We start from the raw sequence: 14,799 nt of genomic DNA, 5'->3' as shown, positions 1-14,799 counted from the left end.
GGCCAATCCTGAATGTACTGTTGAGGTGACATACGCGCTATCTGAATAGATTCTTACACTCATCCCCACACTGTTTTACAGTGCTAATATTAGTGCCACTAGTTCTGCTGCTTGTGCTGAGTGGTGAGGAGGTAATCGAACACTTGCCACTGTCTCACTTGTCCCATCTTCTCTTATCTTTACTACAGCAGCCCCAGTTCTCCTGATGCCATCACTTTGGTCAATAGTTGAAGACCCGTCAATGTATAGGACCTCTTCCCCCCTCTGGTGCATCTTCCTCTACCTTTCGAGTCTCAGTGTTTTTGGTGCAGTCATGGGCCCAATCACCCAGTTGGCAGACATCAGCTAATGCTGGGTTTACATTTTTGCATCTAACAATCTTTAATCCTGGTTTTGAGAGGATTATCTCATACCCTGATACTCTTTGTATTGTGAGTGTGCTTTTTGGCTTGTGCAGTATCACAAAGAGGGTGTGCTCCATGTAAAGGGTGGTGGTACACCCCATTATATTGTTGAGGCCCTGTCTACTGCGAAAGCTGCAGCAGCCAATGATTGCTCGCATGGATAATGTCCTTTCATAACTGGGTCGAGCTGTCCGCTGTAATAAGTAATTGTATTATGGCCCATGCTTGTCTTCTGGGTTAGTACTGCCTTCATTATCTCACCGTCAGCGTGCGAAAATGGGAAGAATTCTTTGTTATAACCTGGGGTCCCTAACACTGGAGTGGTGCAGATTGATTCCAACAGCTCATTGAATGCCTCTGTCATTCTTTCTCTTGTCCAACCCAGCGGCTTTGTCTCTCTCTGTGCTTCCTTGAGTGCTGTCAAGAGCGGGCATGTGTAGGAACTGTAATCAAAAACCTATGCCCTACAATAGTTGCACAAGCCGAGGAACCTCTACAACACTCTTACTGTTTTGGGCTGTGGGATGTCACATATTGCTTGGGCTCTCTTTGGGGCAATGTGTCGTCCATTTGTGGAACTTCCACAAAGTCTTTCCCAGCTGCGGCCTCTCCATAGCAGTCGGTCCATGCTGATCTGTTCCGCTGACGCGGAACACTCTGCCCCACCATTCGTGTCGGTGGCAGCAGCCTCACCCCAGCAGGAGGAAAGGCTCTCCTCCTCCAGACCCTGGAAAAAGGTTCCAGTGTCTCACTAGTAGCCTCGGTTTGTTCTGGCTTCTCTGTCCCGTTGCACTCTCATTCCTCGAGGGAGAGATAAACTCCTGATTCCTACAGGGAAGGTTCCATCATGGAACAAACGCAAAGCGCAGGCGCTGTATGTGGAGTTTGCGCAGAATCCTTCCCAGTCAGCGCTTAAAAGTCAATCTTTTAAAAGTGTGTAGCTTTAATCTCGCACTTTGCTTTGTTGACTTTATAAGCCCATTTAATTATTTTTTGCTTTCGTCCAGATAGGGTTTAATTTCCACGATCCACCCTCGTGGTCGAGGGCAGCTAGCCTGGGCACTCTCCCTTCAGTGATCTACTGGCACACCCAGGGCCTTCACTGTTTTTTTGCGGCTGCAATGGCTCTGGCTTTCCACTCCGCTATGCTCAGTCTAAACACAATCTTCCTACCATGGCATGTGGTTCGCGCAAACAGTAGGGGAATCCCCCCTCCCCCGCTTGTCCGTCCGGTGCCTCCCACCACTCCTGGGATTTCACATTCAGGGCATAGCGTGTTCCTCCAGCATTGCCAAAGTCGAGGGTTCCCCTCTTTCTTCTCATTCATTGGTGACAGTCCGGCTGTGGCACCCTCAACCCGCTCCAATGTGCACCGTGCCTCCAGGCTGCTGTGTTGCCCTGCGATCTCCCCCTGTACCAGGGGAGGCCTTGCGTATCAGTGGATCTGACCGGGTGTGGGAACTCACAACAAAGGGCTTTTGCGAGTCGCTTCAGTCTCTCCGACCAAAGCGGAGGGGTGGGAGCATTGGAATGAAGGAGATCAGCTTAATTATCTGTCAGGAATGGGAGATGTTATTTACGGGATTTAGGACAAGAGAGGCGAAGTTATGCGACCATCTAGGTCTGCGCCCTCTGGTGATCTCCAGTGAGCTAGGCTAACACTGCCTTGAATGTGATGCAGTCTGTTTTGAAGTTGATCTAGTGGGCAGCCGAAGCTCTGAGCCGTTTGGGAGATGGGACTGAATTTTCTGATTTTTGTGATGTCTTTCCACAACATGTTGTACTGCTTTAAGTGGTTTAAGGATGGAGGATGGAAAAACCTGTCAGTGCTTTTTCACCATCCGGAATTGTACTAAGTATTGGTTGGTGACCCTGAAGTCGGGCGGCAGAGAGAAGGTTGTCATTTTCTGTAGGATTGAAAGATCATACCAGGCTGTGTGGAACTTTTTGTCAATTTGTTGTGTAAAGGAGAAGTAGCTTTTATTGGTGAATCCCAGAATCTTGGCACTATTTTTGGTGTGAATCCTTCAAGATGCATGTAGGATAGCTATGATTGGATGAGCACTTATTTGGTTGGGTTTCTGAAGAGAAAGACTTTTTTTTATGGGACTGAGTTTTAAGTAAGACCTGCATTCCAGGATTGGATCAGCCTAAGGCAGCGTTTTAGCCTTGTGAGGTCTTCATTGCAGCTGACAGTAAGGTATAGCTATGTGTTGTCAGGGTATTTGTACACTGAGATATGAGTCCTTTAGGAGAGCTCTTAAAGGCTCCATATATATTGGCTCCCGGTACGAGATAGGATCACCTCTAAAACATTATCACTTACACACAAATGTCTTTCGCACTCAGCCCCAAAATACCTAACTAACAAATTCTCTAAAAACTAAACTAACAGACCTATCCGGTCAACACAGGCCCACCTCCTAACTATACCAAGATTCAAACTACCAAAAGCAGGAGGCAGCATATTTCCAGCACAAGCGGCAAAACTTTGGAATTCCTTGCCCCTTGCCTTAAGAGAGGAACAATCCTACTGGTCTTTTAGAAATAAAATTGGAAACGTGGCTGTTCGCCCAGGTGCAGTAATAGACTTTGCTGCCCATGCCCATGATTGTAATCATACTGTCAATTTTTACCGTTCTATGCCTCTTTACAAATCATTACTGTGAAATCCTATGTGTAACTAACTATGCCATAATAATGTTTTCGTACTAATTTTGTTGCTATGCTTAAAAACGGACTATAACAAGACACACCCAGATACCTATGGGTTTGGTGTGCTATAAAAATAAATAAATATCAATTAAAGATAACCTGCAACAGATGGAACAATGACGGGCTCCATAGGCCGAGAGATTTTAATTTCCCCCTCTCAACCATTGGTGTCCATCTGAAAGTTAGAAGGCAAACCAGTTAAGTGTGGACACTGTATATTCCGTCCGTGTTGTGAGTAGAGTTGTGTGGGCAAGGCTATGAAACCAGCCAATAGGTTGAGGATGACTAAAAGGCATGACTCCCCATTGTCTATGATTTGCAATGCATTGTTGACATTCTGAGCGGTTGCCATTTCAGTACTGTATCTGGTTTTAGACGCAGTTGATCCTTGTTTATTTTTTCATGTAATTGTTGGGTCACAGTTTATTCAATGCTCTTTCCTAGAAAAGGAAGGCTGTTAATTGGGGAGTATGTTTATAGATTGCCGGGTGCCAGATTTATTCTTTAGGAGCAGGCGTATTAAGCCCGTTTTAAGTGATGCAAGGAAGTTTCCTTGTGAGAGAAACGCATTGGCGATTTGAAGGAGGGACAGGAGCCCTAACCCCTAGATTATTTTGACGATTGAAGCAGGGAAGACTTGATCCTTGAATGTGGTGGGTTTAACGGAGGAGAGGATGGTGGAGTATTCAGTCACCATGATGGGCCTGAATTCTGACCATTGATGTACTTTCCGTGATTGATTGCTAGTGGGGCTGGGTTCAGAGCACGGTTGTTTTGAACACGTGTTCTAATATTTGAGATTGTGTCAATAAAATAGTTGGTTTATTTGACTGATGTGCTGACTATCAGTGAGCTTCTGGGACTGCCATAAACAAGTGGTTTTGTTCTGGTGGAGCATCCTTTTTACTGGCTCCTGAAGTTCGGCGATGACTTTCCTACTACAATCAAAGGCAGAAAGGAGGGAGGTTAAGGTGCATGGCTGGGCCTTTGGAAGACATATCCTGGCAGGATGAAGACCTTAACTACATGGGTATATGTGCAACTGTACCAGGACTCTGTAATCAAAATCAATGGTGTGGATTAGGTCTAATATGAAAACTTGTAGGACCACTAAATCTGCCTTCTCAAGCATTACATTGAGTGTTTAGGCAGCAGGTGAAGAGTGGGTGTTTTGTAGAGTGATCACTATAAACTGCTGCGAGTAATGGTTATTGTGGGCCTATCAGTAATCACCCATGGTTAGCATCGAAAACTGGAATCGTCGAGACTCTGCTGTGAGTGCAACATATGATGGATTATAGTCTCTGGGCATGGGCGCAGATAATTTGCCCCCTTCCTGGCCCGCATATGGCCAAACCGGTGTAGTCCTTGTCTACTGCCTTCCTTTGCAGAAGTCACCCAAGTGACACATTCTCTGGTGGTAGCAGTAAGAAGAGGATAGTGTCACATGGGTATCATGTGAATGCAAAGCTTAAAAAGGGTGTGGGTCTGGTAGCAGCATTGGGCTGGTGCAGACACAGGGCTAAATCTGGTGGGTGTTGAGCACAGAAAATAAAATCAAAGCATAAGGAGGACGACGCAAAGTGTGTCAGTGAGGGCACTTACCTGTGGTGTATTCCATTTAAATGTTCTTTTAAAAAAAAATAAGGTATCACTAGTGTATAACAGTGCTTTAAATGTACATTTATTAGGTTCACCGCCAGTCTCCGACAGTGATATTGGACAGCTGTATGCACGTACACCATTAGAATTGTGGAAGAAAATCTACGACAGAAGCTTTCCTGCTACGGTACAGTTTTAAGATTATCACTCTTCTAAACAGTGTTTGTTGGCTGCATTTTGTATCTGCCTAATTGTTCTAGTAATTCCACAGACCATGAAAAACAAATTTATTTATGACTTGGGGAAGGGGCCGTGAGGGTGAACATTTGGTCAGTGCATACAATGCCCTGATCAAATTGTCAATGCCATCATCTTATTTATAAGGATGTTTTAGATGGCAAGACCAAGCTGAAACATTTCAAGGTGAAGTAGAAGTGAAGTTATTAGAACCTCTGATCATATGGTAGCCTCACATACATCAATGGATCCTGCAAAATCTACAGAACCCTCTAAAGAAAAGTTACCTACAAGTGCCTGCACATCTTAGACTCATTGTTCAGTTGGCATCTGATACTCACACCTCTGTGTCCTGTGATTGAGGCCTCCCTAGCTCCTCGGTATGATACCTCTTCTCTAGAAGTGGCTGATCCTTTTCCATTATGGGATCTTCATTAGAATGACACACTTGTTATACTATTCCCAGACATCAGACGAAAATATCCAAAGTTGTGAGTACCATTTGGTTTTGCAATTTTCTTTGGGCTTTAGAAAAATTCTCTCAACCTTGCAGCCTAATTCCTGAAGTCCTAGAATATGGGCAGTAAAACGTTTCACAGAAATGCATGCACGTTTGGACGTGCGTAAGAGAATTTAAGACAAACGCAATGTATTTCAGGAAATTGCAGATATTCTGCTTTTGGTTTCAGATAATGGAAATAATCCAGGAACTTGTGACGCTAAAGAAATGGTGCTGTATTTGCTGCACCTTGTTAGGTCTGATTTGCAGCGCTCATTAGTAAGAATGCATCGGCCAGCTTTTTCAAGATATATGAAAAATCACAAAGAGGAAATTCTTTTCTAATATTTTGATGAAAGATTCTCTGTGATGAGCGCTCAGAATTTCCACCAGTAAAACCACCTGCCAACGGAGACAAGACAACAATGCAAAACAATTGGCTAAAATGCAGTTGAGACATCTGCAAGGCATCTACCTGGAAGGTATTCTGCATATATTGCTATTTATATAAAGATGTCAGGTTGGATACAGTGGTGGTCCATGCAGAACTCAATAATCTTTTCATGTGATGCCAATTTCTGGACCCACCTCTTGGGTATGTACTGCTCCCTAGATTCAATAATCGTGTGAATCGATTAAATGCTAGAGAAATCCTTGTGTTTGCCTGTTTTCTTTAATCGACTCCTAAAGTAGAACAGGCTTTGCATACCTTGGATATGAAGCGGTGTCTCAGGAATTACATATACTAAACAAAACAATTCAGAAAAGCAATGCAATTGTTTTTTTCTTACAGTTCTGCGACCAGAGTTCAGGCTATGGGAAAGGCAGCGTTACTAGATGGATAGTGGACTGTATGAAGTACAGTTATAGACTGTCAAACATTTATCAGAGAAGGTAACTGGGCATTCCACAGAGGCAAGATAATAATGCAAAACATTTGGCTAAAAAGCAGTTGAGGCTTCTGCAAGGCATCTACCTGGAAGGTATTCTGGAGACATTGCTATCTGTATAAAGATGTCAAGTTGTACCCAGTGTTGATCTATGCAGGACTCAATAATCTTTCCTGTGATGACTTCTGGACCCACCTCCTGGGTATTTACTGCTTCCTCTATTCATTAATCATGTGAATCTATTAAATTCTAGAGAAATCCTTTACTTACCTTTAGATATAGTTCTTCAGCATTTGTGTCTTTTATAGATTCACATGTATTCATTGCAAACTCACCCATCCTCCATGGAGGTTGTCGCTTGGTGATCTCATGTGCTTTGAATCAGATGTGTTTGAGGTGACCGGTGTGGAGTCAGTAATTCAGCATGGTCTGTGGCTGTTCTGACTTCAGAAAAAAGCCCTTAATTAGCAACCTGTACATAATGAGGTTAACATATTTGTATTGCTTTGGGGAAAATAGATGGCAGGAAATATTCTATAAGCAGTTTAGTCTATACCTACACCTTATTTGTAGTGGCTCTTGAACATTTATTCTTCCAGCTGCCTTTTGCCAAGGGAGAGAACCACCGTGCCCACTCTGCAGTCGGTATCTCTCTATTGTCAGTGATAGTAAAACTGGCTTCTCACAAGCCAGCAAATTGAGGGGCACTCGTGGAAGCACCGTTTAAGCACCTGCTTCCCCGCGAGCTACTCTGCTGACCTGAATCATGTTGGACTTATTGGATTTCCTGGATTTACTTTGCTGGACTACATCTTTCAAGGTGCATTGCAGGCCCTTTTGGCCTGCCCACTCCTCACATCGAGGCAACTTCCTCCATAATACGAGTCCGCTCGCACAGAGCATGTGCGCACTCGTGGAAGCACTGTTTAAGCACTCGCTTCGCCGCAAGCTACTCTGCTGACCTGAATCGTGTTGGACTTATTGGATTTCCTGGATTTACTTTGCTGGACTACATCTTTCAAGGTGACTTTGTTCTTCGCACTGTGGACCCGTTCAAGTCCTAGCTCACAAGCCCCCTTTCATAAGACTTTCACAAGTCACTTACTTTTGTTTTTTGTGTTGTAGGTGCATTGCAGGCCCTTTTGGCCCACCCACTCCTCACATCGAGGCAACTTCCTCCATAATAAGAGTCCGGCCGCGCACAGCGCGTGCGCACTCGTGGAAGCACCGTTTAAGTACCTGCTTTGCCGTTTAGCTGTGGGGCAGCGGGCTTACTTTCCGTTCCATTTTTCAGCCGACTTGTTTAGTGTTAGGGCTACTAATCTGCTCTGTTTAGGTCACACCCCCTCCCTCCTTTTCAGCCTATTCTCTAAAAACTGCTGTGTCTGCCATGCCCACATTGTGCTTGCCAACTCCAAACAACTCTGCAACAATTCCAAAGATTTTTCAATCAGCCATTACCATCACTCCGGTTGTTCCTATGCAACTTCATGTCCAAACCAATACCTTGATACCGGCATCTCCTACAAAAAGCATGCATGGCGAGTTTGGCCTCCACTACTCCTGCGAGATCTCCTGTCTTTGCTTTGCTAAACCTTCCGAAGACTCCTAGTCACTACACTGCAAAACCAAGTTGTAAACAACTTGTGACCTCTCGTGAAGGTGAACGGACCCACCCACTTGCCCTTTTGGATGATACAATATTGAATTTGGTCAAGGGCCAGATCATGCCCCCCATAAAATCAAAGTGACTCCCATATGTCACACTCGATAGCATTAAATACAATCGTGACCGAGGTGCATTCTATGTTGCAATCTTTTGCTCATCCTACTCCACATGCTCATAAACCAGTCCCTGATGTGGGTCCCTCACACTATACAGCCCTGTTACAACCTACAATCTTGAGCTTAGTCAAATTGTTTGAGACATTGGATGCTAGGCTAACCAGACAATCATGCCAATTTACTGATTTAGTAACATGGTTAAATGACAACTGTGTAACATTCAAGACTTGTGATGAACAAGCCAAATTGCTCCCTAAAGGCTCTGAAGCCTCAGTCATTGCAGTGGGCAAATCCAACACCTATGAGGGCACGAGAGAGGCTGTCGCATTGCAGACATCGCAAATTAGATCAAGCTTTCGTTTACCAGCTATTCCTGGAATAATTCGACCCATTGACTGTTCAATGCTCTAAGAGCCAGACCCACTGCTGATGACTCTTGGACCTCCTCTGACTCTGCGCTTCTATCTACTGCCCCCCTATCCAAGAGCATCAGTGCACCTTCGGCGCCACAAGATTCCTTGGTAGTGCCAGTTGCAAACAATCCAAAAAAGCACCCCAAGCCCCAACCAAGGGGCCATGTTTTCCTCCAACAAAAAACGAAAACATGGCTGGGACTAAGTTTGCGAAGAGCACACTAAACGCCTTTTTCTAGGTCATTGGCAAAACTAATAAATCCAATTTTATGCTAAGGCCAACTACCTCTCAAACCAGTGCCTTGACTTCTAGTTGCACCGCCTTGCCTCCCAGACCTTATCAAAAACAGAACAATTGAAAACATTTTGTCACACCTTAATTTTGAAATGTCGTGAAGGCTGATTACCAAGCTCTGATTTGAATAGGCGTAGTATCTGGAAAATCTTTAGCGATGTGGTAGCTCTTGAGAATGTCTCTTCAAGAGACATTGAACAATTGCGGAAGAATCACATTCCATAGTTAGACTTTGGATTCCATCTGGGGTGGTCCTAAACACAATCTGGCAATCAAAGATGCAGCTATTTGAACTGGGATTGCTCACGCAAGACCCAGCGCGCTATGTTGAAAGGCCACAAATCGAGAATCGCAGGCCCAATATATATTTGGGCGCTCAGGACTCAAGTGGTTGTGACACCAGGGCTTCTTCTGATCTCTCAAATTAACCTTTAATCCAACAGGATTGCCCCTGAAAATCTTGAGCTGGAACAATCGAGGACATTCCCATTTACAGCTCTCCATTAAACAACTACCCCATATTCATCACATTATAGCGTTGCAGGAGACATGGTTGGTTTCCCCTCCCGTTTGGGATAGTTATGACACGGTCCTGCTTCCTGCCACTCCAAGCAAGGGTCGAGCCTCATCAGGGCTGTTGGTAGCTGTCAATACTGGGTCTAACCATTGATCCATGGGCTTCTATTAGTGCTTACATCCAGTTGGTAAAGATATCCATCAAAAACCATACCTTAGCTGTGGTTAACCTATATAGGAATGTAGCAGGATTGTCTGATGAGGCCTTTTATAGTGGCTTAGCAAAAATCCTTGAGCTAATTCATATGCATGACCAGATCATAAACACCATGATATTGGGGGATTTGAACTTAGACTGCTGGAATCCCAATCGTACCACAAAAGATGCGCGCAGATGGATTTCATTTATGAAAGCTCGTAACTTTCACATGATAAATGGGTCTGTGACGGGAGACATCCCAGCCCAATACACCTGGCACAAGGGTATCACAATTAGCACAATAGACTACATCTATGTCGATGCTTCACTGTTTCAAAACGTGATTAAACTGAGTATTAGTGATCACAAACAAAGTGATCATAGGACACTATCAGTAGATCTTGCATGGGACCTAGCCCAGACAGCGCGACCGCCGATGAAACAAATGCTTATCAACACGTCCAGAAATAGACATTGTTGGAATTCAACGACATTGGCCGCTTACTGTCGTTCACTGGAAAAAAACAACCTACTGACTTTTCCAGCACAATACACTATCTTGTTATATCCTTTTACTAATACCATTATTACACATTCTAAAAATGGTATCATACACAAGCACTACATTCTAAAAATGGTATCATACACAAGCACTCTTTTGATCCAGAGATTAAACAAAAATGTGCAGAATATAGACGCACAAAAAGAGAAATTCTAACTATGAATTCAGACACGTTGTCAAGATTTGAAAACTACTAAATGCCACTATAAAAACTGGCTACGTAGTAGGAAATCTTTAATGTTCCAGCAAGACAGTGAAACGATGGCTCATGCAATGTCAACCACAAATTTGGCCCAAATGTGGCAACTACTGTCCAACCATAATCAGAATACACAAGCTGACGCCCAAATCAACGGTGCCAAGAACATCAATGGGTAAAGCATTTTTCTGAGCTATATGCCGACAAGCATTTTGACAATCAAAATACATACAAAAGTCAGTAGGCCCATGGAATGTTACTTACTCAGTGACAATCCTTCAAGAGTTTATCATGAAAGCCAGCTCTTCTCGTGCTGCAGGGCCACATGGCCTCCAAAATCTAATGTTCAAAGCAAATCCACATGTATGGTCCCTGATCCTTGACAAGATTTACAGTCAGGTGTTAAGATCACTCATAGTCCCAGCTTCATGGAAAACCTCCACCATAATTCCAATCTTTAAAAAGGGCGACTTTAGTCTGCTCCAGAACTATCTCCCAATAGCCTTACTAGATGCACCAGGCAAAATCTTTACAAAATTGATCTTGCAAGATTTCAATGCCTGGAAACAAAAACATCAGTTGTACGATACTCATCAGACAGGGTTTGTCGCTGGCATGGGAACTAACATCAATTTACTCTGTCTTAACGCCATCAAAGCCCAATGCCAGTCGAAAAAACAACCGGTTTTCTTTGCCTTCATAGATCTCAATGCTGCATTCGACTCCCTATCCTGTGTTATCTTGATGGTGAAATTAGCGCGAGATCAGTGCCCTCCGATCACAAGCTATGTCATCTATGCTCTACACTCCAACACATCTGTGAATATAAGACTGACTTTAGAAGGAGCTCTATCAGCTCCCATTCAAACTTCCAGAGGTTTGAAACAAGGATGTCTGTTAGCGTCTGCCATATTCAATTATTTCATTCACGATGTTTGGGTAATATTCAACTCTATCATTTCTGATTCTCCTAAACTCAGCAACTGCCACATAAAAACACTCATGTACGAAGATGATCTTGTGTTGATATCAAAAACTCATGTGGGCCTACAGAATTTATTATAAGCTTTTGAAACATACACTACACAAAACCAATTTAAAGTTAACACCACCAAAACTCAAGTAGTGATGTATACACCACAAAGTCGTGACGACAAAGTATTCATTTGGTCCATCAATCAAATCAATCTCGCTGTTGTCCCTCAGTACATATACCTAGGTCTATCCTTTGAAGGGAAGATTTATGCTAAAGGACAGATCGAATGAGTGGAAGCTAAATTAGCAGCTGCTATTTCACAAGCAAAACTCATTATGTTTAATTATGGCAAATTTTCCATTAAACCAGTGTGCCATTTCTGGACCATGAAGGTGGTCTTAAAACACTACCTGTAAATCTCCCCTTTATGTTTGTGAAATGGGAAGCTACCTTTTGGAGAAAGACGTTAAACCTCCCACAATGCACTCCTGCTGTTTGGCTGAGATTCGAACTGAGCCTAGTCTCACTCCAAGCCCTTTACAACTGGCGTCTTACTGCATTATTCAGAAAATGCTTAGTGCCTACAGACTCTATGGTTATTCTTAAAACTTTAACCCAGTACATAGTTTCTGTTAAGCATACTTTTGTAGTAGCATGGACCCAGAAAGTATATCAAATATTGGCCAACGCAGAAGTCTCCATTGAAATACTCCTCACCAACCCTGGTAAAGCAAAATCCAAAATATATGAGCTAGACTGGATTCACACAAGGGAAGTATGCCTCCAATTTAGGAACGCTGACGTGCACAGATTTCCTCCGAAAAAAGTTGGCACTCTTCCGCACTACCTGGTGAGAATACCTACTCCACAATATCGTGGAGGCATTTTACCCCCTGCGATTCAATCTATGGATTACAAAAGATCTACAGGCCAAACGTAAACAGCTGCCAGCTGCATTGAACTTTTGTCACTTTTGTTTGAAACATGAGTTTCCAGAAACATTATTTCATTTGATCTCAGAGTGTGCTGCATTGACGAATCATAGAATCATCCATTTTGCAAGACACTGTAAATTCCTAGGACAACTGGAAATTGACCAATGTTGTTCCATCATCCTGAGCGCTTGCTACACACTTATTCAACTTGTAACAATTCATTTCTTGCATCTAGAGACACCGGGGGACCATTAACAACAAGATCTCATGATCTGCAATTATTATTGCAAATGCATACAAAGCTGAATAGAATATTATCATTTTTCCATTGTGTCTTGCTTTGTAATATGCATTTTTATTGTTAGTTGTATTTATTCCTCCCTAATATTGTTATATGTTTTGTATAACATTTTGAAAGGTTGATTTAATTCAGCTGAATCAAAAATGTTTAAAAAAATGAGGGGCAAGTGTGTGATGTTGGAAAGGCTTTTGAAGGGACAGGGCCTCCTCGTCCTTGTCCTGCCACTTCTCTGTTGGTGTTTTATGTGTTTTTCGGCCAAAGGAGTGCAGGCTGGACCTCTGGCAGTGCAGCTCTTCATTTTTACCTTTTGGCGAACAGTACCCATGGGTTACCCTTATGACACCCTTGTACCCATAGCATGTGTTTATGGGCACCTGTGAGTTGCCCATAGAGCAAGGTATGGGCTGGTGGCAGCCTCATGCTGACTTTTCAGTGGCTTTGGGTTTCCTCAATTCTTTTGATACCCAGGCCCTGCCTCAGAAATCAATGGATTCCTACCCAAAGGCAAGTTGGCCACTGTAAGCTCTTGGTGTCTTTTGCCTTTGCCCCTTGTTTCTCAAAGTCCTGAGAACCCCTGGCTTTGTTCCCTTCCCCTAACTGGCTGTTGGATGGAAGGATTTGTGAGAGATCATTGGATGTCTTCCCCTCTCCCCTATGGGCCGTGCATCCACAGTTCAATAGTCACCCCACGAGTGGTGCGCCAGGGGAGGATCACATGTGAGAGGAAGCCCTTCATGGGATTAGGGATGACCTTTTGCAGAGAACACAGTATTCCTCCGTTTTATTAGACCCTCCCTCCTTCCCCAAGCCAAATTCTCCTTTCCCGTTTCCAGTCCGTGCCATTGTCTTCTATTGTGAGTTCAACCAACCTGGTATGTTAGACCTGACTAGTGACCCTGACAATACCAACTGTTTGCCATATAACTCCACTGCAAGTACTGTGCCGAAGATGACCAGGAGTATGAAGATCACTCCAGAGAACGGGAGTGAACGGTCTAGTCTCTCACTGCATTTGATTGGCCAAGGGAAATACAAAGCAGCAGAGGGAAACCAACATGCAGGGAACCATCCTCCGACGAGGAAGCCTGTGAGCCACCGCCCTGGTGAGCAGGGGACCAAAGCAGGAGACGCCATGCACAGAGGCGAACAGGAGCGAGAAAGTAGTCCAAGTAGAAGGAGCTCCTTTGCACTGTGCCCAAGCAATCCTCTGGGCGTCCACAGGCCCGGCAAGCCACCACAATGCAAAGCCCCATCCCAAGAAGCTAGAAGAGACTGGTGGAGCGTCTGCCAATGAGAAGAGAAACCAGAGTACAAATTGACCGGCGTCGATGCCGCCAGCCGCAGAGAAAGTCTGCACGCTGCTGGAGCCTCAGAGGGAAGCGCCACTGCGAACGCGAACCAGAGAAACAGGTACGTGGTCAGACAGAGAGGTGCTTGAGGTCTCGGAGGAATTGTGGAGAAACTGCAGAACAAGGATAAGAGGCCCTGGGACCCTGAAAGAAACAGGAAAGAAGGAAGCATATGCTTGGTAGGGATTAAACCAAGTTATTGCAACAGCACAGTGCCAGTCTGGAACCCGCACCCACATGAGAACAAGAGAATAAATAAATGGAGACAGTACAGAAGTAAGCATTTGCTTGGCACGGGAGTAAGCCTAGCGATTGCAACAGCACAGTGTAAGTCTGGGACCCTCACCCACATGAGAGCATGAGCAAGAGAAAGAGAATAAGAGGGTCTATGTCCCTGGGAGAAGCAGAGACAGTACAGAACGACGCATATGCTTGGCAGGAGAGAAAACAAAGCTATTGCAACAGAGCATTGCAAGTCTGGAAGCCGCATCAACATGAGAGACAAGAATAAGAGGGTCTGAGACCCTGAGAGATTCAGGACAGTCCACAAGAAAGCGTTTGCTTGGCAGGAGAGTGCACCGAACTATTGCAACAACACATTGCGAGTCTGGGATCCGCACACACATCATTTGAGAATAAGGGGGTCTGGGACCCTGAAAGAAAAAGACAGACCAGAAGAAATTCTATGCTTGGAAGGAGACTACACCAAGCTGGTACTCTAACCCTTATGAAAATATAAAAGTCTCATTACCACTTCACGTTGGAAGAGATCACTCTTCACATTTGATTTGGTTATTAGTGTTAGGGTCAGAAGTAGGTTTTTGGGACACACCAGTAACTGACTCTTTATCTTGACACATTTTCACTACTTTTCTCTGAGGCAGGGAAACCCCCCCCTTAGCTTTAAGGGTAGAGAGGCCAT

The 14,799-nt window shown here is 44.1% G+C and overlaps 1 protein-coding gene across 1 annotated transcript in view; it reads left to right on the top strand.

Moving 5' to 3' along the window:
* DYNC2LI1 (dynein cytoplasmic 2 light intermediate chain 1) overlaps nt 1–14,799 on the top strand; it is an 809,324-nt gene that overhangs the window by 676,612 nt on the left and 117,913 nt on the right. Inside the window, exon 11 of the mRNA XM_069608461.1 lies at nt 4,811–4,908. Coding sequence (XP_069464562.1) covers nt 4,811–4,908 — 98 coding nt within the window. The remainder of the gene's footprint in view (nt 1–4,810; nt 4,909–14,799) is intronic.

The sequence above is a fragment of the Ambystoma mexicanum genome, chromosome 4q (assembly GCF_040938575.1).
Source record: "Ambystoma mexicanum isolate Mex_15411 chromosome 4q, UKY_AmexF1_1, whole genome shotgun sequence".
Lineage (NCBI taxonomy): Eukaryota > Metazoa > Chordata > Amphibia > Caudata > Ambystomatidae > Ambystoma > Ambystoma mexicanum.
The sequence above is the reverse complement of the archived record's forward strand: the minus strand, read 5'-3'. Positions and strand labels throughout refer to the sequence as shown.